This window comes from Drosophila hydei, unplaced genomic scaffold (assembly GCF_003285905.1).
Source record: "Drosophila hydei strain 15085-1641.00,03,60 unplaced genomic scaffold, DhydRS2 tig00000090-arrow-arrow-pilon, whole genome shotgun sequence".
NCBI classification, from domain to species: domain Eukaryota; kingdom Metazoa; phylum Arthropoda; class Insecta; order Diptera; family Drosophilidae; genus Drosophila; species Drosophila hydei.
Genome location: NW_022045662.1, coordinates 530841 through 557454, shown reverse-complemented (window position 1 = coordinate 557454; position 26614 = coordinate 530841). Strand labels below are relative to the sequence as shown.

The window sequence follows — 26614 nt, the reverse complement described above, 5'->3', positions numbered from 1 at the left end:
AGAACTATGTCCTACCAAGATAACTATAGCTCACAATGGAATTACAGCTTATCGATTTTCTCAATTATTTAAACACCATTGGTGTATCGCAGCAGCGTTGCTAGACAAAAATTATCGGACCTGTTGGTGGATTAACGCTGTTAAACGCGGTTGTCCGGTAATGTTATGCTTTATGATTATTTTATTAATATTGCAGTATATGTGAGCGTACGAATTACCTGTAGTCATTAATAAAAATAGTAAAATAATTGATACAACATTTACGCCATTACTTTTGCAATAATGGCGCTAAATGGAAGATATCGATATATAATATAGCAATTGTAAATAAATTTAAAATCTTAAAAATAAATGCAATTATTGTTGTAGGACTAGATTCTTAAAACTTTTATATTAAATATGAGGAATAAATTTTTTGAATATTTTCTTAATTATTCCAGTCGATAATGGAAAGTGCGTGATTTCATTTATTATCTTCCCTGGCGGACCATTTCGATAATAAGGAGCCACAGAAAAGTATTTGTCATCGAATAATCAGAAGCAAAAACAAAGCCAAAAGGGGCGGACGTAAAGCGCTCGGTACGCGTAATTTTTTTGTAATTACTCATTGTCGCCTTTAGAAATTTTTCGGAAGTTGTGTCAACCGTTGACGACAGCAATTAACAATTTTTGCCCACCTTGCCAAACAATACATTTCGTTAGTTGAATTTTTTTTTTGCCAAGCGAGCAACTCCTTTCTTTGTGTGTGTATGCGTGTGTGCATGCAATTGTACATTTTGGTATTATATTTTGCTCTTTTCTTTTTCATTCTTGAAAGTTCTAAGTGCCTATAAATATGTGAATTTTATTTTGTCTATGTGTCTGAAATCAAAAATAATAAATTTAAGTTTTTAGTCTATCGGTATCGGTTAGCTGAAATTCGCTGTATAATTTTCTGATAAACAACAAAAACAACCCTGCGCGCACATACAAAAAAATCATATGCAAGAGCGCAGCAACATTAAAACCCGCCCCAACGCGTCGCTGTCGCCGTCGTCGTCGTCGTCATCATCAGCAGCGCAGCCACTGCCATAGACGACAGAAGCAAAGGCAAAGGCACGCTTACGTTACGCGCTCGCTTGTGGCGTATCGATGCCGTCGAGTTAACGTGTCGTCTCTGTGTGTGCGTGTGTGTACTTGGTGCCTGTGCTGGATTCTTATAACAAAATTTTTGCCGATTTTTTTCAAGAGTGTGCTAATTTTTTTGTGGTGTTTATTGTAATTTGTTGTTTGTTTACGCAGTTAATTTTGTATTTTTTTTCTTTAACAACAACAGCAGCAGCAACAACAACTAAAACACAAGTGGCAGTGTTTGTTGGTGTCGGCAGAGAGGAAGATAGCGTTCGCATATATATATACAATATATCAATATATATGTATACGCGTGTGTGTGCGAGAGAGAGTGAGAGAAAAACATTAAAAACCAATTTGATAACTAACTAAAAAAGAAAGAAAAGAACTTAACAGAAGTCGCAGCCAGTAGCAGCAGCAGAGTGCAGCCAACATCGAGCAGCGGCCAGTAGCAGAATCAGTGACAGAGACTGAGGCGTCTTCGTACCTAAGTGCTGTTCACGCAGCAACAGTAATTAACTGTAAAACGTAACGAGAATCAACAACAAAAACTAAACTCGATCGTGTTTAAAAGAGAGCGGAAAAGCACGAGAGAGTGAGTGAACGAGAGATTCAAAATCCAGTATCAGCAAATTTGCCGTCTTCGTTTACGTCTTCATCAACGTCTACGTCACCATGGACAACTTAATTCCGATCGTCAATAAGCTGCAGGATGCATTCACATCGCTGGGTGTGCACATGCAATTGGACTTGCCACAAATTGCCGTTGTTGGTGGACAGTCGGCTGGCAAGAGTTCGGTGCTGGAGAATTTCGTGGGCAAGTAAGTGTGTTGGTCAAGCCAAAAAAATATTGTTTGTTTCTTCGCTATCAACAAATACAGACAATGAGAAAATCCATATTTTTGCGCGAAAGCAGTGCTGTCTCTGTGTGTAAGAGAGTTCTGAGAGCGGGCGTGTGTGAAAGACTCGCGCTCTCACGGTTTGCGCATACATAAGCACATATAAATGTATGTGTGCGTGCGCGTGAATTTTGGTGAATAATCAATGAAGCAGCATTCCTGGTTTTTGTTGTTTTCTTTCTCGTTCTGTTCTGCCAGTGGGTGTTTCGCTAGAAACAGGAGGTGGCTATCAATAATTTCCCCCTATCCAAGTCATATACATACACTTGTGCGTGTATGTGTGTGTATATACAATCAAGTAAATGCGCATCCAGTTGTACATGGTCAGCGTTCTGTTAGCAGTGGTCGCAACAGCATAACAACCACCTTACACAAAAACTGTTGTACACATACATATATAAATATCTACACATACGCAAGCACGAAGAGCGTAATATAAAACAGTGGGTGTCACTTGCATAGAATCATCGCCGCTAATGAATGTTAAGCAAACTTTCTAAGCATCTTTCACATATTACGCATGTACACATAGACAAATATGCATATTTATGCTGGAACTTAAGTATCGTAGAGTACCATAAATTCGCTTCCAATAAAAAGGCACAATAACAGTTATAAAAGAAAAAAGCATTTATATCAACGATACTATGTTCTCTCTTCCATTATGCCTCTCTCTCCCTCTTTCTCTTACACAAACACACTGACTTCGCTCACACACTCAAACCGTTTTATTTGGGGGCCTTTTTCACTGGCTGCGCGGCACTCATTGCGCTTCGTTCGTTTTTATCTATCATCGTTTGTCGCCCGCCCCCTGAAAATGCGATGACAAAAACAAATACAATAACCCACAAAATACGTACGCCCCGAAAAAGAAAGAAAAAAAAGCGGACAATGGGCAAACTGAAAAAGAAGAAAGAAAAAAATCAATGCATGCTGACATTTCCTTTTGCAGCGCGCTGCTCAAATGGTTTTGTTTCCTTTTTCTTATGCTTGGTTCTTACTTAGCCCAACACGGCCCACTGCGCATACCCTACACACACACACCAGCGCTCGCTCCACTTTGCTATACTTCACTTTGACATTTATGCAATGCTGTCGCTGTCGACGTCGACGCTCACGCTAGCCTACATTTGTGTAGTTGCTGCTTTAGACACCCACCCCCTCTACTTACATTTGCCTCTGCCTACTGTTGTAACTTTTGTAACTGTTAATGAATGGAACGTGAGCTCTCTGCTTTTCAACCATACGTATACACACACACACACACAAACTTATACCCATTTACTTCTGTGTGTGGGTGTTTGTTCTATGCAAAATTGCAAAATTACATAATATTCTGCTACTGTTCTACGCGATAAAATCCTTTTTTGAGTTTGGCTCCACCTACAGCATACCGCCTACACACATATATATATATATATATATATATATATATATATATATATATATATATATATATATTTATATTTATGTTTAAAGCTAAATCTTTTTGCATATGTATATAAGACTGTGCATGTGGGTGTGTGTAACGGAATCTAACTATCTTATGTAGCTTTTCTATTTATACTTTGTGTGTGCGAGTCCTTGCCAAGCAGACACATATACTACGATACAAGTTGTGTATGTATTGGAATAGAACGTGGGTGTTTTTGATACTGTTGGCAACCATAAGCGCAATACCTATGTACTTAGAGTCCGTCTTCGCATATACAGCTTGACATGCAGTTTTTCTTATGTAAGCTGGCGTGCAGTCAATAGCAACAACAGCAACAGCAGCAGCAGCAGCAGATTGGCCAAGCGCAGTTCATTTGCTGCTGAGCCGTTAGTTTTCGCATGCGCCGGCCACACACATACATGTATACAGGCATATGTATATATATATATCTATATATATATATATATATCTATATACATATATATATATCTATATCTATATCTATATCTATAGATAAACATACCTGTATATATATGGTTATGTATGTACATGTGTGCGTTAATGACCTAGTTTTCTTCTATTTGTTGCCACTTATGCTGATGCAGCTCTTTTGTTGTTCCCATCAATGTCAGTTAAATGATGCTGCAGAGACTGCATGTCAGTCTTTAACTTTAAGAGTCATTGGAAGAGAGAGAGAGAACAAGAGGCCGAGTGTCTGTTCAATGTCAACTCAATAGCATCAGCCGCATAAGCTCAGCTCGAAATGTCAATAGTTCATGGTATTTGCTGTTTCTCTGGCACTTTCATAGATGTATATGAGTGTATGCAATATATACACACACATACTTATATATGTATGTGTAAATAGTGTTACTTAACATTATCGCTAATTGGGATCATTTTATGGAGTTCATGAACACACATAAATAGAAAACAAAAAAGAAGGGCAACAACCTATTTAAATTGAAAAAAAAATGAAGTAGAAAATACATCAACATAAATTTGCAAAAAAGTGAAGCGACAGCGAAAGAATGCGCAGCAGCTGATCTCATAAATTCATGCGTATGCGTTTGTGTTTGCCTGTGTTGTTGAGTATGTGTGCTTGCGTGAGATAATATTTTGCTTGCGATTGCAGAAGTAGCAGAAAGAGAGCGATCGATTGCTGCTCTCTGCAGTTTACGCAGCCGGCGTATTGCATTACAAGCGCATATACATATGTATGTGTGCGTACTCAACTTTAGCTGCTGTTTGTGCTTTATAGATAATTTTGCTGTTGTTATTTTTGAACTCTGCGAATTGTTTTAGGCAAAACAATTAAAAAAGTTTGCAAATCAAATTTTAATGGGAATTCATCAGGGAAAATATTTCAACACACAAGTGTACTTACAATATTTCCACACGCACACATTCACAGAATAGAGTTACTCATCACAAGTAATTGATAACATTGCATTTTTATGTACACTTGAATAATTTCTTTTATGTGTGTGTATGTGTAAATTGTTAATGTTGTGCACACACATTTGTATATGGGAATTTATTTAGAACTTATGTTTATACTTACATATGTATATATGCATGTACTGTGGGCTTTTGTGCTATGCTGATAAGATAAGCTATCAAAATTCACTCCCCTCGTCCCGTTCCTTTCCACTTGCTTACCAAAATATATTTTCCTCGTATTGAATAGTGTTTTTATCGAATAAATTTTTAGTGTGTTTTTGCAATTCAGGTTGCTGCTAATGCTCATTTCGGGCGTCGGCCGCAGTTTTTACTGATGAATCATGTTCTGTCATTATAATTGATATTGCTTGCATTATCGATAAGGGGTTTACTATCATTAATTCTGCAGCTGTTTGTTAATAATTTATTATGTATGTTTGTGCCATGGCTTTTATTGACTTTGGTGGATTTGTTTACCATAATAAAACAGGTCACAGCATATTCATAAGCTCAGAATAGGCTGCATGCTAAAAGTACACACTAGTACATTCATATATACATACATATATACGTTTGTACATACATGTTGAAATTGCCTTGAAGCTGTGGTCGCTGGTAGCGAATTTCTCAGTCAATTAATCACATACGTTGCTCGTTGTTTGCTTACATTAATCAGTTTTCCCACAACTTCAAAAATAAAAAATAAAAATATTAACAACAGTAATAATAATTCTAATAATCTTTCAACTAATCAAAGCAATTGAGATCTATGGAACAATTGAGTGACACGATAATTATGCCGTTAACACTGTGACTCATTTTCATCACTGTTGCTGTTATTGTTGTTGTGGTTGTTGTTGTGGTTGTTGTTCATAATACTCTCGCTGAAATATTGGAAATGAATAGCACAAGCTGTTTGCGTTGATAAATATCATATTAATTCCCTATATTATTGCAACTGTGCAATTTTTTTGCAGCTGTCTCTCTCGCTCCCAGGAGAGCTTTAGAAATGCCTGTTATTATGTAACACTCGATTGTGTATTGTAAATTAATTTCCTTTCAGTTTGGGAAATTTGTGAGCGTGCCGAGCATTGTTCCCAAAGCTAGCCACAAATGCAAATTTTGGCTGCGTTACAAATTTCATGCTTGGATTTTAAAGGACTTTGGAACGTTACACATGCAGTGAACTCGATTTAAAGTTAATGTTTATTTAGTTTAATTTCTGCTTTCCATGTTGGGTAATTTCTTGAGTTACAAGCTTGTATTCTTATCAATGAAATTTCTATTTGTTTTCTATTAAGTTCTCTGGCAATCTTAAGGGTATATATATAAGAAAGAAAGCTGTGTTAGCGGCAAGAATTTGTTTATCAACTTCCCAAAATGTTCTTAAAAGTAAATATGTGAATGCAGGAAATTTGATTGTTGCTTTTGCATTGCTCATCAAATTCAAAACAGCAAATGCATTATCAAGTTTATTGTTCGTTAGGAATTGTTTACTGCATTTGAAGAGGCAGCTCACTTAGCTTGTCAAACACTTGTGGAGCACACTTATCGCAATATCAATTCAGTTGAGAAATACAGAAAATAAAGCCTGCAAAATTCGAATGCAAGAACAACTCAAAGAACTACAATTAACTGTTATTCTGTTTTCTCTCTTTTTTGATTATCTTCACAGAGACTTTCTGCCTCGTGGTTCGGGCATTGTGACACGCAGACCTTTAATTTTGCAGCTGATCAACGGAATAACTGGTGAGTAGTTACTCTATCTAGCTATATATAAATATATATATTTATAAATATATATAGATTATGTATGCTGATGGGTGTTTCTTTTATTTTAGAGCATGGCGAATTTCTGCACTGTAAGGGCAAAAAGTTCTCGAGCTTCGATGAGATACGCAAAGAGATCGAAGATGAAACGGATCGTGTGACTGGCAGCAACAAGGGCATCTCAAACATTCCGATTAATTTGCGCGTCTACTCGCCGCACGTTTTAAATTTGACGCTGATCGATTTGCCGGGTCTAACTAAAGTGGCAATCGGCGATCAGCCCGTTGATATTGAGCAGCAGATTAAGCAAATGATATTCCAATTTATACGCAAGGAGACTTGCCTTATATTGGCCGTGACGCCGGCCAATACCGATCTGGCCAATTCGGATGCCCTCAAGCTGGCCAAGGAAGTTGATCCGCAGGGCGTGCGAACAATTGGCGTTATTACCAAATTGGATCTCATGGACGAAGGCACCGATGCACGTGATATACTCGAGAATAAGCTGTTGCCATTGCGTCGCGGCTATATTGGTGTTGTGAATCGTTCGCAAAAGGATATTGAGGGACGCAAGGATATCCATATGGCATTGGCCGCTGAGCGCAAATTCTTCCTCAGCCATCCATCGTATCGCCATATGGCCGATCGTCTGGGCACACCATATTTGCAGCGTGTCCTCAATCAGCAGCTAACCAATCACATTCGGGACACGTTGCCAGGATTGCGCGATAAACTGCAGAAGCAGATGCTCACCCTTGAGAAGGAGGTCGAAGAGTTTAAGCATTTTCAGCCAGGCGATGCCAGCATCAAGACAAAGGCTATGCTCCAGTAAGTAGACAAAGCGACTGACTTGAGATGATATTCAAACTGTGTGTAGATGGAGATGGAGCTGTATTTTGATGGGATATATCTGATAGATTTGTTTGTACCAATGAAACTATGTGAGAAGAACAACTCAAAACCAATCAGATTTGATATGTATCCTTATACTTATATAACTTATCTACATCTTCTTAAATCTCAATTACAGAATGATACAGCAACTGCAGTCGGACTTTGAGCGTACCATCGAGGGCAGTGGCTCCGCTTTGGTCAATACAAATGAGTTGTCTGGCGGTGCTAAGATCAATCGCATATTCCACGAGCGGTAAGCTTAAAGAGAGCCTTTACTATGAGTTATATGAGATTTGATAAGCAATATCTTTTTCCTAGTCTTCGCTTTGAGATTGTGAAAATGGCGTGCGATGAGAAGGAGCTGCGACGTGAGATCTCGTTTGCCATACGCAACATACACGGTATTCGTGTTGGTCTCTTCACGCCGGACATGGCGTTCGAGGCGATCGTTAAGCGGCAGATTGCGCTGCTCAAGGAGCCGGTCATTAAGTGTGTGGATCTAGTCGTACAGGAATTGTCGGTGGTCGTGCGCATGTGCACAGATAAGGTGGAGCATCTGAATCCTAAGCGAAATCTTTCTACTATTCTAATTTCAATTTAATTTGCATTCTTTTAAAGATGAACCGCTATCCACGCTTACGCGAGGAAACGGAACGCATCATAACCACGCACGTCCGCCAGCGTGAGCAGCGCTGCAAGGAGCAAATCCTTTTGCTAATTGACTTCGAGCTCGCCTACATGAATACCAATCACGAGGATTTCATTGGCTTCGCCAAGTATGTCGCTATTATGGCTCACAATAAGTTCGCTTAAGAGAAGGATACGCTTTAGTCATGCAATCGTTCATGATCGTTCGCTACTCATATATTTATATATATATATATATATATATATATATATATATATATATATACTATATGTACTAGTCTGACAAATTGAACTAAAATATCCAACTCATACTTATCCTTTCTTTACACTTTTTCAGTGCTCAGAACAAATCTGAGAATGCAAACAAGACCGGAACCCGACAGCTGGGCAATCAGGTCATACGCAAGGGTCATATGGTCATTCAAAATTTGGGCATTATGAAAGGTATGTGCACACACATTGATTTATTTCAGCTGAATGTCTGTCTATGCCATATTCAAACTCTATAAATAACCAACAACAACAGCAACAACAACAGTCGCAACACCTAGTTTCACTACTCTAAACGTTCAACTACTCCTAACCACTAAAATACATAGATATATATATAGAAGTATATAAATTATTAACATGGCAACAGTTCAGTTATCGAAAAATTGACATATCAACCAGAAACTTGTAGCTTTAAGCCCATAGATCGATAGACAGCGTTAAAGCCTATGCGAATAATGGATTCTTTAAGTAAATTAATCATCAAGAGTGTTACTCTTATCTTTACTTATCGACTAATCGATTTTTCAGCAAATATACAAATATTTTGGACATATTCCAGTTGCCTATTGAATTATGGCTTTTACTTTCATATGAGATTGTAATATTTATTATTTTATCACTTTTTCTGTATTATGCATAACTGATATGTTTATCGACTCATCAAACATGCTGTTGTCTATTGTTGTCGACTGTCTATCGATTTGTTGCTTGGCATATAGTTTCGATAGCTATTCAATTGCACTGTGCTCACAAATGCTTATCGATTTAATGGCATGCATAAGAATCGATTGCGATAACGATCTTTGATCGATCACTCGTAGTACTATCTGAATTACACACATATATATATATATATATATATATATGCATATATATATATATCACTTGAACTATCAGTTTTGAAGCACTTTCCAAGTATTATCACTTAATCTAGTTTATTTCTCGAGCTCTTAGCATTTTTATGTTTGTTTTTTGTCTTCTGCTTCCTCTTCTGTTTTTGCTGTATTTTCGTTCATCTGTTTTTGGTTTTTCTTTTTGAACTTTTCTTGGTGTTTTTCTTTTCGGTACTGTACTTTTATTTTCCTCACTTTAAAACTTGTGGAATAATCGCAAAGCTTTGCTGAGGTTTTTGCCACGCCTACTTGGTTTGTATTCAACGATCTTTAACTATTTCATTTCTAATACACATTTTGCTTTGAAGCTAGATCTATATACAACATCTATTATATACAGTAAAGCCCATTCATAGACCCACCCACCCATCCATCCACACTATGTTACGTATCTATATAATACCAGTTATCTATGTGATATACTATATCTTAAGGCTATATGTATGTTTGTACTGGCTACATAGTACTGTTAGATTGTTAACATAGATCTGTAGACTATCATATACGAGGGCTGTTCTATAAGACACTGGAATGTCTCATCTGTTGGATGTAGGTTTATCCAATTTGTGCATTCTGTTTAGCAAAACAATCTGTTGGTATTAACTTCGACGAAGTGTTTGTGAAAGCCCAGATGAATGTATCATTCACAACGATTGATTGGGAACAGGAGGGAATGATTACTGGATGCATCTTGTTTAGAGCTTTTGGATAGAGAACATACGCCACTTAGAAATCATAATCATATCGGGATTTCCTAAAAGACATAAGCCTGGGACGTATCTCTTGCAAATACGTGCATCAAGCCAAAGAACACGCTTATCAAGCTTATCAAACAGCCCTCGTATAGCAGCAGAGTCTGTCGCCATAACTCTATTGTATATACATAATGATGTATATGCTTATGATTTATATTTATTTGATTGCTTTATTTTGACTGCGTTCGGCTTCTTCTATGATGCTGTGTTCTCTGTTGCAGGTGGCTCGCGTCCCTATTGGTTTGTTTTGACCTCGGAGAGCATTTCGTGGTACAAGGACGAGGATGAGAAGGAGAAGAAATTCATGTTGCCGTTGGATGGTTTGAAATTGCGCGATATTGAGCAGGGCTTTATGTCAATGTCTAGACGTGTTACATTTGCTTTATTCAGTCCCGACGGACGTAATGTTTATAAGGTTAGTAATTTTTGTTAGCATACAAAAAAATGAATTTTCGTTTCGAAATGAAACCACAAAAAAAAAAACAAAACAAAAAATATTCCAAAAGTCTATCCCAATTAGATGAACAAAAAAACGAAACGAAAAAAATAACATTTTCAATTAGTTTTTGCAACTACAACAAATGATATATGTCATATATTATTTGTTCTAGTTCTTCAATTCAAATACAAAGCATTCAAATTAATTAAAAAAAAAAAAGAATTTAATTCATATTAAAAATATTTTGTTTCTTTTGTTGCAAACAAAAAAATAATTTTTTGCGTTCAAGTCCCAGAAATAAAAGAAAAACAACTAAAATTTGAGACTCGAAACTAGTTTCTAAAATAATGAAAAACAGTTAATTAATTTTTTTGTATAAGATAAAAATTACTATGTTTTTATCAACATTTGTGTTCTAATCGAGGCCAAAAAGAATGAGAATTTCGAATTCTATTTTTTTGGCCATTGATTTGTGAGCATGAGAATAACAAGATACGATAAACCACCTATTAGATATCGAGATATATGCATATATTTACTATAGCTATAGCTATATAGTATAGCATATATATACATATGTGCCGTTACGCCACCGATATACCAAACACTAACTCTGAACTCTGGTCCAGCTGCCAACTCAACTCAACCAACTTAAATAGAAAGCTAACCACAAACAGAAAACTAAACTATACTCAAAAAGAACCCGACAATAACCAACCAATGCCACCAACCCGTCCAAGTACTCAATCGTAATATCGTTATCGTAATATCGTTATCGTAATCGTAATACAGTTGTCCCATATGCTAAATGCTTGACGAAAAATACCTATCCATTTTGTTCTCTTTGCGCTTGGACGCTTTTCTCTCTCTCTTTCTCCTGCACACACACACACACACACACGACACACATATATATACAAATGTTGTGCATTTAGGATTACAAACAATTGGAGTTGTCCTGTGAGACGGTGGAGGATGTTGAATCATGGAAGGCATCATTCTTACGCGCAGGCGTCTATCCCGAAAAGCAGGAGACCCAGGAGAATGGCGACGAGGTACGTTTGCATACTACATGTATATATATATCTATAACTTATATATTATTTACCCTGTATTATGTTAAGTCAGTCCTAAGTCATCATCTAATCTATTAGCTTATAGACCAGCTCCGCAGCAGATGTTAATTAACATTTGCTTGCTTTAATATGTCAAGTGACATCAGACCCTATACGCATAGCTCTACCACGACTATATATCTGTACTATAACCATTTATCTGCATTTCTATCGCCTCCTGCGCATCCCGATAATACCCTATTCATACAAATGTACTCAGCAGCTGTAAACATCTACATTAAACTGTATGATTTGATGTTTAGCTACATAAAATGTTAACACGCTGTTAGCTCGCATTGCTTTTGCCAACAGTTGGCTTTAACATGATGCTTTGCCTTACAGCTGCTCAACGATGAGAGCAACAGCTAAAACTACTGATGTCCATGCTATTTAATAATATCGTCTGCTAATAACAGTCCCCTAACCTCATTTGGTAACAGCTGTTAACTTACAACAACAACTGCTATGTAATGGCTGTACTTAACATAATGTTAAGACAAACTCTTATTAGAAACTTGCTCTTAACATTATGTTTGGCCTACACTGAGTAATAACATTATGTTACATCTTTACCATAACTTAAAATAATGTTAACATAATACCATACTAACAGTTCGTGTGTCGTTTAACTGAACATATATGATCAAGTCCTCCTCCCTTTTCTCTCAGTGTATCATGTAACAGCAGCATTCGACGATCTATGTTAACTAACATACAATTAACATAACTCTTTTAATATTTTTATACATAAATATCTAGTTGTAAACAATTGAACTCTTTGATGAAGCAATAACTTATTAAATGTTTCTTTATTTATTTATTTTTGACAAACGAAAAACAAAAATCAATTTATATATATCGAAATATATGAAATGCGTTTTATAATGAATATGTGATATATATAAATATACATATTTATATATATGCAGGAAGGACAAGAGGTTTGTTTCTTTCCATCATCATTTTTACCGTATACTTTGCGCTCTCTCTCTTTCGCTCTCGCCCTGTCTCTAATTCTCTTTTTATTTTTCATTTTTTCATAGATTTTTATTTTTTATTTCAAAAATTGGGGTCTGAAATTCGAGTTAACCTTTTCTATTTTATTTATACTACTTGTTTATATTCTTGTTCACGTAATGAAATTGGTTGTGTGCCACGTTTGTCTGTGATAAGATTTCCCGAATATAATCTTAAAACTTAAGTGGACCTATTGAAGCTAATCACTGGAAGTTTGTTATATCGAGAATCAAACTTCCCACCTGGATTTCGTAACGTGAACAAGTATTATGCAGTCGGTCAGGTACGACTGAATTGTTCTTATTTGTCTTACACTAATTAACAAAATTGTTGTTTGGGCCACACAAAATCGGGTTTTTCAATTTGGAATTTCCTTACACTCGCCTTTCACCCTAAAAACCCCCATTTGTGTTCTTAAAGGTGTGTGCTATTTGTAATAGATGCATATTTCAAATATAACTCTTAATATATATCTACACACATATATCTAAATATATATCAAATATATATAAAATTTTAATTTACAATATTTTTTATCAATTATTTTCTTCTATTTTTCCCCCTTTCACGTACCAAACGAATCGAAATGACTCAACACACACAAAAACACATGCATATATATCAAATATATATGTATCAAATGTTTCAAATATATATATATGTATTCTCTCACATATATATACAAAAATTACAAACAATATTTGTAATGCGAAATATCTATAACAATGCCCATAACCAACCGTTAACCGTTAACCGTTAACAGCAAAAAGTATGTTCAAAGTTTTTTTCGTTTAATTTTTTTCTCTTTTATAAATTTTTACGTATTTCACTTATTCTTGTTGCATTTGTATTGTAAACCCAATTAACATTGGCATTGTTTATCGATTTACGTTGATTTTTTCTAATTATTACAATTAACACACGGCAATTACACGATTCGAAGCTTCATACATACAGTCGAAATAGTAATATCCGTAATACTTATTCTATCGTACTATTATTATATATTATAAATGCTTTCACACACATTTGCTTATTTTACAACAAAAAAGAGCACAAGGCGTTGACAGCAACACCGGGTATCGACTGCAGCAGCTACAATTATCGACTACCAGTTACAGTTATCGATAATAAATAGCAGCTTCAGTTATCGATAATCATAAGCCTCTTCAGCTGTCGATTTTCGGATCACTCATCGACTATCTGAAGCAGCAACAGCTCTTTAGTACAGTACTCGAATATTAAACTAAATAACAGGGTTGTCAAGTACATTTTTTCATTGTTGTTAACTTTTTGTAATTTTGCCTCGAACAAATTAGTTTTCACACCGATAATAATTGGAGAGCTCAATAAATTCAGAATTACTGGAAATTTGTCTTTGTTTAAGCTAAATTTAACATATAATGAAACCAATTGAAATAGTTATTCAGGTTTGGGAGTTAAACTCTGGAGGTTTCTGTACATCTGATGCACACACACACTAATATTTTATTATCTAAAATCTGTATTTGTAGTATTCCGAAATAGTATTTTTTGCTTTCGTATTATGTATTTTTCCATTTGGTATTTTTCTACTTTTGTTTTCCTAAGCACTTAAAATCTTCGAAATAAAAAAGTTTTGTAAAAAAAAAAAATTACCATTAAGTACTGTACTGTAAAGTTTGGCTTCTTGTGTTTTGTTTTCCTCTACTAATCAAATTTTCTATTTAGTTTTCAAGTTAAACTAACAAAACATTAAAAAAACAGAAAAATTCTTAATAGATTTGGAAATCAAAAGATGATATACATATATTTGTTGAATTTGTAATATATAATGCTTTACTTTATCGGCTGCACCTTTTGGCATTTGTTTCGATTGTGTAAAACACAAAAAAAACCAAAAACCTCAACAGAAATTTTTCATTTTATTGATTGTTTCTTCGTTTGTTTTTTCCATTACTTTTTGCCCCACTTTCCCCAATCAACCAAACAACCAACAACTAATCAAATGAAACGAACAAAAATCTCAACAACAAATAAAAAAACAAAAAATATGTATCACCCATCGATCGATAAATCGATAACACAACAGTCGGCCAACGAGGAAAGCTCCTCGGATCCACAATTGGAGCGTCAAGTGGAGACAATTCGCAATCTAGTCGACTCCTACATGAAGATCGTCACAAAGACCACACGGGACATGGTTCCCAAGGCAATTATGATGCTGATCATCAATAATGCCAAGGACTTTATCAATGGAGAGCTGTTGGCACATCTGTATGCCTCCGGCGATCAGGTGTGTATCCAATCTAGATAAACGCAAAGTCGCCAGAATATCAATCTGAACTGATTGATTGCTAAACCATATTGACTTCTTGAACTGTCTGTCAATCAACCTGTTTATCATTCCTAATCTGTATTTTCCATTTGCCAGGCACAAATGATGGAAGAGTCCGCCGAGTCGGCAACCCGGCGTGAGGAAATGTTGCGCATGTATCGCGCGTGCAAGGATGCCTTGCAGATCATTGGTAAGTGATATAGATTTCCCATTTTATCCAGACCTGATTATCATTAATCATGCTTAAATCACAGGTGACGTATCGATGGCAACTGTATCATCGCCATTGCCGCCGCCAGTGAAGAACGATTGGCTACCAAGTGGCTTGGAAAATCCGGGTCTATCGCCGCCCAGTCCCGGCGGACCACGCAAGCCCGCACCCACCGCACAGGTGAGAGCAATCCATCACTATCAATCTGTCAATCAAGCATGAATATTTGGTTTTGTATGTTGCAGGGCTCGTTGGGTGGCCGCAATCCACCTTTGCCCCCGGCAACAGGACGTCCAGCGCCCGCTATTCCCAGCCGCCCAGGAGGCGGGGCACCGCCCCTGCCAGGCGGCCGGCCAGGCGGAGCTCTGCCACCTCCATTGCTGCCATCGTAAGTAGAGCACATTAACTTATATATTTTATTGCTTTCAACTCGGCTGTTGTACCTAGTGCGTCCTGTACAGTATATACATACAGTATTCCCAGTATTTATTTAGTTTTAATTATTGGTTTTTTTTTATCGACGATTGGGACCTCTTTTTATATGCAGCCAAAAAAAAAATCAACACACACACATTGATCACACAAACATACACACACTCACGCGCATACACATAAATATATATATTCATAATTTTTCTATATATATAACTTCGTTTATATAACATATGTTCATATATATTAATGTGTATGCATTCAAACAAAGCGCTGCAAATGCCTTAAGTATTTTTTTTTTTTGTTAAATACCTTTTTTCTTTTGTAACTAACTCGTATATATATTCTTGCAGTTTGGCATTTCTTGGTATGAAATATTTAAATTCCTAAGAACATTTGTTCTTATATAAATCCCAATAAATTGAATCATTTTATGTAATTTTATTGGGATATTTCAAATTAAAAATACCAAATGTCCATAAAGTCCACATTTATGAGCATCGCTCTAGGGAAATTTTGTGTAAAATATCCCACTCAGCAATCGTCTCCTGCAAGAGTATTTTATCTTCGTCAGCTCAAATATAACTTATTTATATAGTTTTTATTTTGTTGTTTTCATTTTTTTGCCCTTAGAAGGCAGCTTGTCCTTTTCAAAATTGCCAATTACTTTTATGAGGCAATCAGTCTAAAAATTGATCACAGCTAATAGTAAAATTTTCATATAAGTAAATTAGCATAATCTACAATATACATATGCACATATGTGACTCCTTTAGTCTATTAGTTGTGTTTGTTTTAGGTGATGGCAAGCTGTCTGAATTGGCATATAAAAAACACGTTTTTTTTCTGTTTTTGTTGTGTGCGCTGTGTACCCGTTTTGCATTTGTAAAATAAAAATAAAAACAAAATTAATAGAAGATTCTCAAAAAGTTTACAAAATATAACAAAACCAAATTGTTTGTTTCTTCCTCTCTCTTTTTCTCTCTCTTTCTCTCACACATTTGAAAATTTGCAAATCAAATGCGATAAACCAACAACAAATACCAAACGAATAACCACTAACACTAATACTCACACACTCGCACAACGCCTACATGTCCAACGCTTACATTGCTTAATTGTAAATTCAACGCTGCAGACGTCGCTAAGCTGTCAGCCACAGTCCCGCAGGCATTTACACACACACACACTTTCCAACTCTCTCTCGATCTCAAATTAACTAACCAAAAAATTACAAAAATAAGAAAACGCTTCAGCTTAAATCAACCAAAACAACCAACCGAAAAAACTAAACCCAAATTCTTTGAGTTCAGGCTCAAGCGCTCAGCGTTCGCTCTTGCGCTCTCGCTCTTTTTAGCAAATATATTACAGTTATACATGCAAAAGTTCGCTCAGCAGCTACTAAAAGAATAATATTAACAACAACAACAACGATGTCATCCGTTAAAATTTATATATTTAATAGCTGATGCGTTTGTTTAAATTTCTTTTGGTAATAAATATATGCATATATCTATATATCTATATATGTGTATACACATATATATTTCAACACACACAACTTAAGTATAAAGCACAGAGTATATATATATATGTATATATATAGCGATATAAGAGTACTTTCTGTCAGAATTGTACACGCTCTTTATATTTCTTCATTAGTGTTGTTAAAAAAAAAATTGAAAAATATCCTAGAGAGCAGAGCCTTGGAAATTCCCATTGTTAAGAGAGTGCAGGGTGCACACATACAAACAACTTACACATACATATATACAAACATATTAAAATACGTTATGAAAAGTAAATTGAAAAAATATATGCTTAAGTTAACTAAAGTACCTTTTTTGTGTTGTTGTTGTTATATAAAACTAAAGCATAAAAAAGCAAGAAAGAAAAAAGATACTATAATATATATATATATATATATATATATATATATATAATGGGCTAAAAGTTACAAATTTAATGTTCAGTGTGTGTACTACATAAAAACAAAAACAAGAATTAAATAAATATATAGTTTAATTAAAATAAAATTAAATTCAAAATTACATTTATATATGTATACATCTACTCTATATATATACATATATTAACAGACTGACAAGACATGTTCGATTATTTTGGCTGGCATTGTGGCTGGTCGCTGCTTCCAATTCGCTTCCCTCTCTCCATTTTGAAAGCCTGTGTCTTAGAGTTCCGTTTCCGTTATGTGCTCTCAGCTATGTATGTTATTCGTAGTGGACTTGTGTCTCTTGTGGGATGGCATCTTGAAAAGTGTTGGCAAAGCGCGACAAGTGGCAGTTGTTTGGTGCCTAACAACTTGTTTGCTTTTTGTTTAAATTGTAATTGCTTTCATTTGGCTTAATTTATTAACATTGTTGTGATCTCTATTTTGCTTGTTTTTTGTTTTTTTTTTTGTGCTGTGCTCTACTTGTGTACATATATTTATGTATATATATATATATATGTGTGTGTCTCATATTTATGTGTATTTTGATTTTGATTTTAATTCTTGCTATGTTTTGTTGTTCTTTCGTTCGTTGCGTTTTATTATTTTTTTTTTAAATATTATCCTTTATAATTTGTGATTAAATTAAATAAACATTACACATACACGAACACTCCCACAAACCTACACACACACACACATCACAGCGCCCGAAGCAGCGAAACAAACAAATCGATAAAAAGGGGTTTCAAGCGTTCCGATACATGTTTGATCACATAGCCAAGCGCCTCTTTAGTTTAGCATTTGTGTTTCTCTCTATTGCAAGCCAAACAAAAAAAAAAGAAAAAACTAGCTCAAAAAAAAAACCAAGCAACAGCCAACCAACAAGAGTACAAAATCCCTTTTCCAACTTTCAAGTCGCGTCACTGGAGCTGTCGGCGGTGCCATAACACAGCAGGCTGGCGCCAACCGCTACATCCCGGAGAGCATGCGCGGACAAGTGAATCAGGCTGTGGGCCAGGCGGCCATGAATGAACTCTCCAATGTCTTTGCCACACGGTTCAAGTAAAGCAAATTGTGCAACAAGTGCAAGTGCAAGTGCAAACGCGAGCGCGAGCCGAGAGCAAGCCTAGCAATCATGCGTGCAAGCGAGCAGGCACATTAACCAGCAATAACGAAAGAGCACACAGAACGAAACAAAATACAAACGCACACGCAAGCTCAGTTATAAGAGAGCAAGTGGGTGCTCTGCGCTTGCGTCTGCGCCTGCTGCTCTTCTCATTCCAATTTCCTTCTCTCATCAGCCAACCAATCAACCACCCCATTCACATATATATTATGTTATTTATGAACGTCGCTCACATTCTTATTCTACTCATTTTGTGCTTTTATATATAAATATTCTCTCTTTTTTTTGTATATATGTATATGTGTCTCCTGTATGTGTACATGACTGCATGCATACATGCCTAGCTATGTATGTGTGTGTGCTAACTAAATTTTTGCCTAAAGATTTTCCGAAACATCAACAAAAATTTGTTTTTATTTTGAATGGGAAAAAATTGTTGTTTCTTTTTGTTATTTATTTATTGCATATGCATTTCCTGACATTCCGTGCGCTCGAGCAGGCACAAAACTATCGATTATATATTTTTTTTCGCCTTGCAAATGTTGCAACCTGAATTTGTTGATATTTGATGTTCATCGATAGTTTTACTGCCAAACACATACACAAACACACACTCATATAATATATATATATATGTATTCAGCAAGTGTTTGCTTTCGATAAATTATAAATATTAAAAGAGAAAACCTCTTAGAACTAAATTGTTGCGATTAAATTAACTGCATACATATACATAGTCTTTCTCTCTCTCTCTCTATTTCACTTTAGCTAACTCTAGCTCTCACTCTGTGACAGTTAAATACAGAATTGTAATTGTTGCTAATTGTGTTTATTGTTTTATATATATATATATATATACAAATCATATATATATGGACTATATATAGAGGGAAAGAGAGGAACATAGTTAGAGTTAGTGAGAGTTATATACATTATTATTATTATTATATATATATATATATATATATATAAAAGCTATATGTATATGTATGTGCATTCGTATGTATGTAAATGTTTGTTAAACTAAGCACAAAATGACAACATTTAATGTAGTTCAACTAAATGCCATATTTAGCTTGTTTATGAACAACAACAACAAAGGAAAAGAAAGAAAAAGGACAAAAAAAATGTATGGAACTATTTTATTTCTAAATTTAAGCTGTTCATGAACAGCTGTGAAGTGCATCGTTCTTTTACGCTTAACAGCTGATTGACTGCTTCTGCTTAACAGCTGTTACATAACACAGTGTAGCTTAGCTTATGTTCAAGCAATATTCAGTATTCAGCATTTGATGTGTTATCGAGATAATAAATCGAAAATCGATCTCGATTTCGTTTTGATTTGGGTAAACGAATTGAGAACAATTGTTAAAAATATGCTGAACATAGCCTCGAAGCATATATATATATATATATATATATATATTTGACCGAAAGGAAGAATTTATCGATAATTTCAGCATTTCGCAAAATTTTCATTTAAGTGTAATTTTAGCCAGTTGTTATCGTAGTTAAAGCGCGAATCGAAATCGAAAGCAATAAAAGCATACAAACAAAGCGAACGAATAAACTAAAGAAGCTATCGATACATGTAATAGTAAATATTATATATATATATATATATATATATATATATATATATATATATATATATATTTCAATATAGATACATATGTATATTATTCGCGTATGTTTATTAAATGTGTATGTTCTATAAATTAGATAACCATATGAGTTATGCGTAGCACTAATCAATTAATCGATAACATGCAAAGAAAAAACCCAGTTAAATCCACAGATAACCGTATAATTAAATTGATAACTAATCGATTGTTACTATTTTCATCTCGCGTCACGATAATGGATATATATATATAAATTTATATACTTATATATATATATGTATATATATATATATATATATATATATATATATATATATATATATATATATATATATATATATTTATTTATATTTATCCCTATACATAGAAATATCACAAGTATTTAGCTCCTCTCTATGTTTGTTTAAGTAACGCACACTAACATACAGCTCATATATACACACATATAAATATATACATATAAATATATATATACATATAAATATATATATACATATATATTTATTTATATATATGTATATACATATATATTGTGTGTGCCCCTATCCTTATCCTTCGAAAAGGAATACCCTCAACCAAAATGTAGTCTATCAATTGCTGTTTCTTGAATTGAAAGTTAGAATGAAAAACAGTTACATAATAATAAACAAAGAGAAAGAGTATTAAGTTAGTATGCAAAGCGCATGTCACGATTAAATGCATACAAAAATCGATTAATCGATAACATGTACATGAAAGAAAGAATGCAAATGTGAGACGAGCGTGTAACTACAATGTTATAAATAAAAGCAAATTATATATATACATAAATATATATATACATATATATTAAAAAAAAAATAGAGTGTATAGCTGCTTGATTATTTGTTTTGGTTTTATTTTACTGTAAAAAGTAACAAAAGTTTATTAAAAAATTTCCAATAAGATTGGGACTTACTGCAAGGGGAAATGTGTTTAATAAAGCTGCTGTTAGCTAACAACGCTGTTAACAACACCGCTGCTGTTAATCATATGTCTATCATTTGCATTTCCCATTAATTTACCAACTCTTGGAATCTACATACGCTGATAAATGCTTAAATGCTTAAGTGCAGCTACGTTCTATTAGCTAACAGTGCTATTGAACCACACTTTCAATTTCAAGCGAAGCTCAAGAAGAGAAAGCGAGACAGCTGCTCCGTTTCAAATTAACATGAATGACATATTTCGCAATTAAGAAGGATGAGCCTCTCTCTATCTTTACATTGTCCTCGCTGTTGTATGTGCATATGAATGTATGTATGTTGTTAACATCACGCTTATTCGTTGTATGTCTACTGGTGTTGGTTTTCGCTTTGGCCATGCTCTTTTTATATACAAAAAAGCCATGAACTAACATTAATATGCTGTCCTGCTGGTGAGTTGATCATTGACTATCTATCTAACTAAAATACATTATTTCTCTTTCTTCCTCTCTATCTATTTATGTGTAATTCTTAAATTTTATTTGTTGCCTATGAATATTTGTTTGATTGATTAATATGACTTTGTATTCACAGTCGGCCGGGCATGAATGCGCCGCCAAGGCTACCTGAACGTCCTTCCTACTATGGCAACACGACCAATGGCAGGCCCTACTGAGCGAGAGTGTAAGTGAGCGAGCCAGCGAGTTAACGCTATTTAGATGGATCGAACAGTTACAGTGCGAGCGTGGGCGTCAGTGCGAGCGAGATGGCGCGCGCATACGGAATAGTACTGTTTACTGTAATTCAATTTGTATTATTATGTATGTATGTGTGTGTGTGAGTGTGTGACTGAGTGAGTGCGCCTGGCTGTGTGTGTGTATTTGGTTATTTTTATAATTTCCCATTTTTTTTATATTAATATACATATATATAAATATATATACATATAGTATATTGATTGTTGTGAAACTCTGTACTAAAGTGTGTAGTAGAACACTTTCGACTGGACCCTAGTAAAGCTAGATATAACTTAGTTAACATATACACAATTTATGTATAGTTATACACAGACACCCACACACGCACACACACATGCACATTCACAAGCATACATATATATATATTTGTAATTAGAGTTAAGCAACGTGAAGTTTTAAAAAGCAGCCTCAACTGTCATACAGTCATACAGTTAAAACCGTTATACAGTCATACAAATTTAGCACGCTAAAACTTTTATATAGATACATATCTATATATATGCATATAAATAACAGATATTGTTAAAGTTCAGCAAATTAAAAGAAAACCATTTCTCCTGTGCATTGTAAATATTTCAAATAATTGTTATACAAATAATGCTAAAACATAAACAAAAATATGAATAAAAACATGAAACGCTTTAAATTCACAATATTTTCCAAAATGTATATACATATATGTATGTATATATATATTAAATACCATATAGAGTGGGAATTGCCCTCACTTTTATATAAATATACAACATATATATATATATATATATATATATATATATATATATATATATATATATATATATATATATATATATATATATATATATATATATATATAGATGTATATATATATAATAAATTAATCATTTAATTTTACATAATTTTTTTTATATAATTTATATATGTATGTATATTTATATAAATATATAATACAAATGCAACCAATTATATAATTTAATTAAACATTTAAGCTTAAGCAACAAAAACACTGTAAGCATTAAATTAATGTTATTTAAAGCAGACGCAAAATAAAATTGAAAAATTGATAAACATTGTATACTTTTATTTAATTTATATAAGAATAAACAGATATATTCTGTATACCAAATTGCCGTGTTTTACCAGTTTACAGGATATAAACAAGCTGATGTGGTATAAGAGTCTGCAAGTGGCATACGAACTGTAACTTCAACATTTAGCTAAGTTACAAACCAGTCACGGTATTTCCCATTATTCTATGCGTTACTCCAGTGCATTGTATTTCCCACTTTCATCGTGTTGAAGCCTGGTGGGAATCCAGAGGCAATTCATCGAGCCGGGCTTTCCACCTGTTATTAGGGCTAAAAATTTCAATTCTTTTCTTGTTGGGAAATTGAAGTATTCTAATGAACGTAAAGCAAACAAAAGTTTGGTTGTTTTTTAGCTTTGCAACGCAAAGTAATAATTTTATTGGTTGCACTGTTATAATTCCTTTTTCATAATGAAGTTTAATTTGTAATTAGACTGTTATTTGATTTAAGATTGTTTTTGTTTCTAATTGGAATGAATGCTTGCATTTAGTTAAAGTTCATTTAAAACGTTTTCTAGTTGAATGTGATTATAGTTTAGTATATAGTATTAACTAACTTTTTGCTGCTTTAGCTATGAAATTGTTAATTTTCTTCCTCCAAAATCGTTTTCCAACTTTGGTTTTTTTTCTTATAGCGCGTCGCATGGTCTAAATTTGTGATTCGATTTTTTTCGTTTTCGTTAAACTCCTTTATTTTGAATTAATTAATTTTCAATCTTTCTACTAGTTAAGTAATTTAATTTTATAATTGTTTATTACGTTTTAAGAAATTGACAGCAATTCTTAAGTATTTGTATAATTTATAATTATTCATTTCCATTTTAAAATAGTTGTATATAAATTTTGATGTCATGTAAATTTCCGAAAATTTCTTCCTCGCCTTGTTTTTATTTTTTAATATTTATAATAAATTTTGTACTAAAAAAAGGAGTTATTTCGTCTGTATTTTTGCTTGTAACCTAAGCGGGTTAAACAACGTCCCAACTATATCCAACTAGACTTTTCATTCCAATATGTATTGTGGAAATTTACAATTTTTTTATTCTCACATTGCGTACGGTTTGCGCCCGTTTAGGTTGGATTTTGGAATTGATTTTATAATAATGCATTGAATACTGGCTTACGATTATATTATTATATATTTGTATAAACAACGGTCCTTCAAAATATTTTCTACTTAGCTACAATTGTTGCTATAATTAATTTGTTTCCACAAGCAATAAACATTTAAACGTGAATTCAGAACATTCTCTTGGCGCCTCTGTCAAACTCACCACGCACAGACACACACAAGCAGATGCTTTTTAACACTGACACGCACTTGCACGCCTGGCAGTCCGCGCACATGCTCACAGCGACGCCCCGACAATTCACCAGTGTGATCCTGTCTCGATGTTGCTGAGCTTTTTACGGAGGTGGGCGCGAATTGTCGTGCGTCGCAGCTCTGGTTGGTTGGGCTTGGTTGGCTTGATCTTCGTGTGTTGGGCGCCAACTGTGAGCATGTGTGCGTCCTAGCCAGGCGCATGTGCGTGTCTGTGTCTCACTCTCCATTGATGTGAAATTGGTGTATTCCGGTCGGACAACAACAGCAAACGTTGCTTGAAGTGAGCGTTGAATCTTTTCATTTCACCATACTAACTACAATAGTCATATCAACAAATAGGAGAGCTAACGAGCGAGCATATTCTTGCGCACAATCATATATGCTCGCTTGCTCACACTCTCACTTGATGCACTGCATATTGCACCAACTATGGTGAAAATATCGAAATACACACACTCGCTCGTGACTTCGTATGCAATATGTTGAATACAACAGTAATTCGATTAGTGAGCGCTTGATTGCCTGCATGTGTGTGTGTGTGTGTTTATGTGTTGAGGCGCCAACTAGAACTAATTAATGCATAAATATATATTATATATTTGAATTAAGTGTAAATATTTGTTTTATATAGGTATAAATATTATAGAGAGAAAATTGGGGTTTTGGAAAACTTACTTAGCTAGATCTTAGAACATTTTCATTTTCATTTTTATTATAATTTTTTTTTAAATTTGTTTAAGTAAATTTGCCATTAAAAAAAGATAAAAATATTTGTAAACAATTTTGTTGTTTTTCTTTTTTATTATATTATAACAATTGTTTTAAAGGTTAAGAAAGTTAATGAGAGAAAACTAGAAAAGGATAATACTTTATTATAATTAAAATAATTTATAAAAAATTACACAAAACCATAAACAAAGGAAGAAAATCAAACATAAAATGCATTTGGTTAGAAATTGCATTCACGCTCACATACAAGCATACATATATAGTGTATATGTATATATATATGTATATATATATATATATATACATGTTTTACAGTGTTTTGTTATTGTGTTATTGTTGTATGGAACAACAGTAAATGCAACCTTTCGCTACTTTGCCAATAATAATCGGATTATGCCTGGATATTGTTATTATAATCATATATATATGCATATATATATATTGTTATACGTATATATGTTTTATATAAATATATGTATATATATATATATATCGTTAACATTGCCTTCGTTTCAGTTACATATGTATATAAATATCTATTTTGTTATTTAAAGCTTTTTGCAAAGTAGTTCTTCAAAAATTGTTCTTTGCTTACATTTTGTTTCAATTTATTTTGTTTCTTTGCATTTGATTTGGAATACACGTAGTTGAGTTATGTGGAAGGCGCATAATGTTGGTTTTCAATTGTTAATATTATATATAGATATATATATATATATATATACATACATATATATATATATATATATATATATATATTATATATAATTGTGTAACTGCAAGATTAAATATTGCTTTTCAATGCTATTTTTTCATGTATTCCTTAACACGCATACAAATTTGAATCACAAATTTCACCACAACGGCGCGCTTTGCGTTGTATCTGAGCCAAGTCTGTGTCTGTCTGTTTGTCGGTCTGGTGTGGTGTGTTCCTGTTCTGTGGTATATATGTGGCTGATAAGTTGTATAAATTGTAATTACAATTTGATAAATCGTTACGCGATTAACTGTTTTCTGTTAACTTTTGCTTAACATTTTGCTGTCATGCGAGCAGAAAGGTATTAATAGTGGGCAATTTTTGAAGAAACTGTATATAATAAATATATGTATATATATTTTTGAATTCATAACTGAATTTTCGCAAGTACATTATACTAACTGTCCAAAAATGTTGTGTTTAAAGTTTCTTTTGGTATATAATTGAGTTTCGATTGAACTATTAGAAATGAATAAACATTGTGTACACACATAAATATATAGTTGAAAAATAAATATATATATAATATATATGTATATGTATAATATGTTAATTTTCATAGGGTTTTCATACATGTATAATCGGTTTAACGAACTTTTGGGTATATAGTGTGGTAATACATAAAACGCTTTTCCATTACATATCGGACTGCACATATATAGATAAACATATATGTA

General features: G+C 33.8%; 1 protein-coding gene and 1 long non-coding RNA gene across 8 annotated transcripts; both read left to right on the top strand.

Moving 5' to 3' along the window:
* Window positions 1–62: 62 nt before the first annotated feature.
* Window positions 63–1449, top strand: LOC115482824. The gene is made up of 3 exons (XR_003944149.1): window positions 63–157; window positions 441–579; window positions 1316–1449. It is a non-coding gene; the product is annotated as an uncharacterized LOC115482824 (long non-coding RNA).
* Window positions 1450–1467: 18 nt separating this feature from the next.
* LOC111598181 (dynamin) lies at window positions 1468–22162 on the top strand. Of its 7 annotated transcripts, XM_030223003.1 has the most exons (17): window positions 1468–1931; window positions 6563–6636; window positions 6729–7485; window positions 7688–7804; window positions 7870–8098; window positions 8170–8327; window positions 8537–8643; window positions 10342–10535; window positions 11495–11614; window positions 12604–12615; window positions 13455–13460; window positions 14763–14966; window positions 15105–15198; window positions 15263–15399; window positions 15465–15607; window positions 18521–18667; window positions 21895–22162. In XM_030223003.1, the coding sequence occupies exons 1-17, from the start codon at window positions 1786–1788 to the stop codon at window positions 21974–21976; spliced, it is 2727 nt and encodes a 908-aa protein (XP_030078863.1). In that variant the 5' UTR covers window positions 1468–1785; the 3' UTR covers window positions 21977–22162. The 7 variants fall into 7 exon arrangements, with proteins under 7 accessions (XP_030078863.1, XP_030078865.1, XP_030078864.1 ...); XM_030223005.1 differs by lacking the exon at window positions 12604–12615; XM_030223004.1 differs by lacking the exon at window positions 13455–13460.
* Window positions 22163–26614: the final 4452 nt, after the last annotated feature.

What these genes read in the sequence shown, in the direction of transcription:
- LOC111598181 (XM_030223003.1), top strand. Translation starts at nt 1,786, where the DNA reads ATGGACAACTTAATTCCGATCGTCAATAAGCTGCAGGATGCATTCACA. An exon ending in AAGACAAAGGCTATGCTCCA is followed by an intron (nt 7,486 to 7,687) that starts GTAAGTAGACAA and finishes TCTCAATTACAG; the next exon opens with AATGATACAGCAACTGCAGT. An exon ending in ACGGACGTAATGTTTATAAG is followed by an intron (nt 10,536 to 11,494) that starts GTTAGTAATTTT and finishes TTGTGCATTTAG; the next exon opens with GATTACAAACAATTGGAGTT.